The 6,177-nt window shown below is 37.3% G+C and overlaps 1 protein-coding gene across 1 annotated transcript in view; it reads left to right on the forward strand.

Moving 5' to 3' along the window:
- The window catches only part of LOC115888039, a 54,381-nt gene extending 50,840 nt beyond the window's left edge, over nt 1–3,541 (forward strand). The window contains exons 12-13 of the mRNA XM_030907607.1: nt 355–483; nt 1,675–3,541. Coding sequence (XP_030763467.1) covers nt 355–483; nt 1,675–3,203 — 1,658 coding nt within the window. The 3' untranslated portion in view covers nt 3,204–3,541. The remainder of the gene's footprint in view (nt 1–354; nt 484–1,674) is intronic.
- Nucleotides 3,542–6,177: the final 2,636 nt, after the last annotated feature.

Here is a 6,177-nt window from a genome sequence, read left to right on the forward strand (position 1 = left end):
AGATATCACAGTATCAGTTGTTACAATATCCTTCATTACGCCATTATTATTATGAACAGTATGAAAGTCTTTATCATGTCACTGTTTTAAATCACTGATATATGTATATATTAAAAAAATCACGGTCATCAGTTAACAGTTTGATTTAAAAATCACGGCATCGCTCATCCCTAGTCTTAGACACTTTGTGTTTCTTATTAAACAATCTCATTAATTGATGTATGGTCTTATTTGGTTTGGTTCCCTCCATATAATGGAGTAAGATATAATTACTCGAAACGTCCTCGTAGAATTTAAAGACAATGACATTTCGACATAACAGTTTTTTTTAAGTTGATTTTTTGTCTGTTACAGCTAAGCCTATTGATAACAAGTATGAGGATAATTTGAATGAATGTGATGATGATGAGGATTTTCCATTAACGCGGGAAAGGCTCGAGAGCGTCAGCAATGTCGATAAAGATGCCATGGACGAATATTTAGGTATCTGTTTTAATTGTTTTTTATATTGGAGTTTAAAAATATATTTAAAGAACTCAAAATTTGACCATAAAAACCTTTGAAAAATAATAATTGCTCTTGTTTAGATTATTAGGTGATAGAATCATATTGTTTGTCCCATTCAAATGAATGAAAATAGCTCATCTGCCACTAAAATTTCTTGACAATGACAGTTCATTATGAAGTATAATGAAATTCTTGTTAAACGTTTAAAGAAGTTCAAATAAATAACGAACAGCTGTCATTCTTTCAGAGGTAGAGATTAGATCTGAAATAAAATGTTATTTGGACGCAGACTGTAATTTTTTTTATTGTATGATATGGTATATATGTCGCAGGCGTATAGAATCATCCGGCTTTTTGCAAAAAGACTAGGCATATTATACGCCGGCTTTTTAAACAAAAGAAGGAATTTTTACAAAAAGCCTTACTATTTTCACTCACTTTGCAAAATGCCTAATGTGAATTAGGCGTATTAAACGATGACGATATTTTCTGTATACTTCTGCAAAAAGAATGCCTGTTTTCAGTCGTTTTACAAAATGCCAAATCGTGGCCAAGCAGATTAAAAAATGATCAAAGTTTAGTCAGCTATGAGATTAAACATATTGAATAATCTACGCTTTAATAAAAATACCCCATATTTTCCTATACAAAAACAATAACTTATGTCAAAATTTTATTTTGTTTAGACGAAAACAACTTGAACCCTATTTCATAAATTATAAGTAACATAATTTTAAATACAAAATATATTAAAACCTTAATATTAATATCTCATTTATTTACTTTACTTGTAATTGGATTCTGTGTACTGGGCTGCTTCTTGGTGGAACTTTTTTTAGATCTTTATTTGAGATCTTTATAATAATCGTCTTTAACCATACTCTATTTAACAGAATTATCAGTTTTTGTGCCATTATTTCCTAATTTTGAAAGAGAAGTACAAGAAATTTTGTTGAATAAATTTCGGTTAGTTTTACCAACCCCGCGTAAAATGTTTTATGCAATCTGACTAGTCTTCATTAGGCATTTTGCAAAGCGACTGAATACAGATAGGCTCTTTGTAAAATATCCTTCTATTGTTAAAAACGCTGGCGTTTTATAATAGGCCTAGTCTTTTTGCAAAATGCCGAGTTATTCTTATTATTAGTTTTATTTGGGTTGATTTAGGAACGAACAATAGCCAACACGAGGAGGAACTCTCGAAATACTTCAACGGCAACGAAGAGAGCGATCCAACCCCCCGAAACCGAGAGCAACTCTCCACATTGCGACAGCTTCTCGAGCAGAACGGCATTTCGGAAAAGAAAAACCCAGTCTCGTCCACCCCGCCTGTAATAGACTCCAATCTGGCACTACCGGCGGACAGTCTCGCCTCCTACACCAGTACCGCCCCCGCCTTAAACCGACAGTTGTCCGCGCACAGCTCACCCTACGTCAGTCCGCTCCAAGCCTTGCCCACCTTGCCTAGCATCCCTACCAACACCAGGCGACGCGTCAGTTTTGAAACTCCCGACGAATCGGTGCCTCCCAGTCCGAACACGCGCAGCAAAAACTTCAATTTCACTCCTATTTCGCCTGGACCACACTCGCCGAATAGTAGCGCGCAGTCTAAATGTTCTAGTACTAACGCGAGTCCTTTTGTTAGTCCTAGGAATACTCCGGTACCGCGCACGAAGAACACGGCTCACCAGAACGCGGGTATTATGTTGGCACACGAGACCAGGAAGGGACCGGTGAAGGGAAAGAAGGATGTAGATTTGACGCCGTTGGAGATTTCTAACGATATTACCATGAAAAATTATATTCCGATGTCCGCTCCGGTCAGTCCGATGCTTCAGAAATTACTGAACACGAACAGTAAGATTCAGTACAGGCCAGAGTACGCCAACGTTCCCAAGCTTCCTCAACAACAACCACCTCCCGATCCCACGCAGCTTTTCACTGACATTTCCCGGTCTCAGTCGGTGCCATTACACCAAATGCAAACCGCCGGAGTGTATCCACCAATCAGCGACACGTCCGACAACATTATATCAGAGATATTAACGCGGGACCCGGAGTTTTGCGACATTCCCGGGCAGGACAACGAAAACGTGAAGTTGTTTTTGAACTCGCTAACCGAAGCACCTCCCTCTTGCGACAACAATAACATCGACGCTTTCAACCTGGACATTTCCTCCAACACTCACTGCCTCACCGAGTTCGGCCTGAACATAATCAACACAACCGCCGAGCCGAATTTTACCACAACAACCTTCGCGGCGCAAAAAATGAGAAACATAACCAGGTCGCAGAGCATCGACGTGGAGTCTACGTTCGAACTGGGCAAATGTAACCCGTCGCGGTCGGTGCCTAGTACGCCACTGCCTTTTACACAGAGCCTTAAGGTGGATGTGCCGGATAATAAGGCGTTCCAGAGCAGTTCCCGATCGTATCCTTCGACGCCTCTGACCAACGGCGAGCCGTTTGTCTATCAAGTGAACACGGACTGTCTACTGAACGGTCAGCCGATTCGCACTGACAACGCGGTGGAGAGCATCAAGTTTATCCAGAGTTACGAGATAGCGGCGGATCCGATCGTGCAAGAGAAGGGGTTCCAGTTGGACGGGGATTTTGGTATTATCGAAACAGGGGAAGCCTTGATGGACGAGAGCAGTATACTGATACAGCAGGGTTATAATGGTAATATTAATTAACACTTCTTGTCTTGCTTCGTCGTCATGTTTCCATTAACCGTCGATACTGGCGGTCAATTACGAATATATACGGTCTTTGTTATATTCTTAGAACGTAGTCTGAGGATTTTGAAGACTTGAACGGATTGTGCGTTTGGAGGTAGCAAGTTAGTTTGAATGCGGTTTCTATACTTGTATTTGAGTACTTCCGAATGTCATGTCTGTCGCTTTTGATAACGCTTTGATGTTTCGATGGAATTGAAACGTTCACGGGCGTTATAGTCTAAAAGCTAGCAACGTTTTCGAGAAAGTATTTTAAGAAAGCTGGCTGATTAATATATCTTTTGCTAGGCTCTCTGGAACAGCGTGCGAGTCTGATTATTTTGTTGACAACGAAAATTTATTATTAGACTTTAAAGCATTAAAACCTATAAATAAAATACTGTGTAGGAACATAATAATTTATTTAACTCCATACTCCTTGCCATACTCCAACTCAAGGCTGCAATCTTCAGTATCTTTTTTATCTAACTTGGTTGGGAGTGAACAGGGAAGCACGGTTGGGAGCTCGCACAGAGTATCAGTAGGTATCCCGTAGGCATTCAATGTTTTTGATAGTCTTTATTCTATAACAAGAACCTAGCAGTTAAAGAAAATAATTTGTATTACTGGAAATAATACCAGGTATAATACCTAGTCGTTCCATAGGTATCAGAAAAGAATGTGATGTTTTAAATAAAAAAAAAATAAATTAGCAATGTACGATTATTATGTGCACTCACTATTACTATTAGGTATGTTAAAATAATTACCGAGATAAAACTTACCTTTAAAGGAAACGTTTTGTCTGGGTCTCAACCACAAAACAAAAATTACAAAAATGCCGAATAATCGTGGAATCTGAAATAATCAATAATGACCATAATCTTCTCTTCTGACAAGCTAAAAGAACAGGCACATTCAGTCAAAAACAATTTATTACTCCGATTTGCTCCGTTTATCAACAGATTTTCGTTATCTCCTTCTAGAGCTAAGAAATAGAAAAAACTACTGACAATCTAATTAATCCTGTCAAATGTTTAACTTGCAAAGTTGAAAACTTCCTTTTTTGACCGCCTAAACGCTATGCGCGTCTGGGATGCGCGATGACAAAATAAACTTGTCTACGAAATGCCCTATTCCACAAGCCCTCTCACGTTAGTTATTAGTTTCTCTCTGGAAGCAGCTTTATTTATTTGTCAAATTACATAGAAACCAGCGCCAACCCAGCACAATATTTTTTCTACTCGTATTAAATTCCTTGAAATAATAATTTCTGAATAATTTTTAAAACGTAACTCGCTAAAAATATTGTTTTATACACGACGATAAAATTGCATTATCGTCTCCCGAAATTAATTCACTCGCGATTTCATCGCTCATGAATTAATCTTTTCAGTCAACGATAAAATACAATTTTATCGTCTTGTATAAAAAATAACTATTATTTTCGTTTATATTCTGATAGTAAAGTATTAAATAATTGTTTTTTTAATCACCAGAATTACTTAATACTTTACTATCAGAATATAAACGAAAATAAAATAAAAAAAAGTTTACCTCAAGCCGGTATTGAACTCGGGACTTCTCGCTTTATAGGCGGCACGTTTTCGCGCCGCACTATGGAGAATTGTTCGATTTATATTCAATACTAGAATTTAAACGACTGAATAAAAATATAGGATCTTTTTTCAATGCGCAGTAGTCAAGATCTTCTTTCAATGCGCAGTCATCAAACAGCGAGCTTTCTTAAAATACTTGTTTTCCAGACGTTGCTAGCTCTCGTACTATTAAATCGGGATAAATGTATGATGATTATGATACTAAGAGCAAAAAATATATTTAAAATATATTGTTTTATGAAAAATTATAAAATTCAGTGGCTGCGTACTATATTAAATAGTATGTCTTCTAAATAAATAACAAAATCTCTTCAAATGGTATTATAACGAGAGTTTTATAAATCATGTTATGTCAAAATTTAATTAGTAATTTTTTAACTTCATTTTTATTTTTAACTTGCTAATCTTTCATTATGCCTGCCACAGGTAGGAACTGGCAACCCTGTATTTCTTTGTGTCTCTCTCTCTGCGTCAACTGGTTAGGTATCGTTATATTTGTCTTGTATATTAAGATAATACCGATTACCGATTTAGAAAGACCAAGCCTGTATAGACTTTAGGCTGGAACCTTTGGTGTTACAGAAAATGAACATTTGGTGTCCAATGAACTTATTTTGATTCAAAAAAATAGGTAGTTGTTCTATGTCCAGGGAATATCGAGATACCCTGTATATTTCACTTAAAATCGCTTCAGCGCAATGTGATATGATCAAACAGACCTTAAAGAGGTGAGATTCACTTAATTTCTATTTGGATTATACAAATGAAAAGCATTAAATTAATTGAATAAAATATAAATACTTCTTTAGATGAAAAAAAAATGAATTTTTAATTGACACTTAGTAAGTCGTTAAATTATAGTCACGTTGAAGAAAACATCACAATTTTCTGTCTTCTACTATGCCATCTAGGATTTAGATTAAGTGTTTTAGAAAGTCTTTGTAATGCATTTGTTAGAGAGATATGGCAACGATAATGGAGGCGTTATGGAAGTTTGACAGTTAAAGTGTCATATCAAGCGTTTAGCACTAATAACATTTGCTGTCCTCCATTCGCGAACTTCGAGTTCCGGGCTTTACGCCCTGGGGCTACTCGAGAACGGTTCTGAAAGGAGCGGTGCGCGATAGCCTGGTGCCTCCATATGGCGCGGAACAGTTCTGGAACTTTATGACTCAATTGAATGGAGTGAGAGTATCGCGTTCTTGAACAGTTCAGAGCTGCTCAACGGCGTGAAAGGAGGACAGCAATTACCGCCTGCCGTTGTTTATATGGATCGTTTATATCGCCGATCGATCGAAAAAAACGGAGTCAAAGACTGCTTAGGAATGACTATC

Source organism: Sitophilus oryzae, unplaced genomic scaffold (assembly GCF_002938485.1).
Source record: "Sitophilus oryzae breed Bouriz unplaced genomic scaffold, Soryzae_2.0 scaffold_682_pilon_pilon, whole genome shotgun sequence".
NCBI lineage: Eukaryota > Metazoa > Arthropoda > Insecta > Coleoptera > Curculionidae > Sitophilus > Sitophilus oryzae.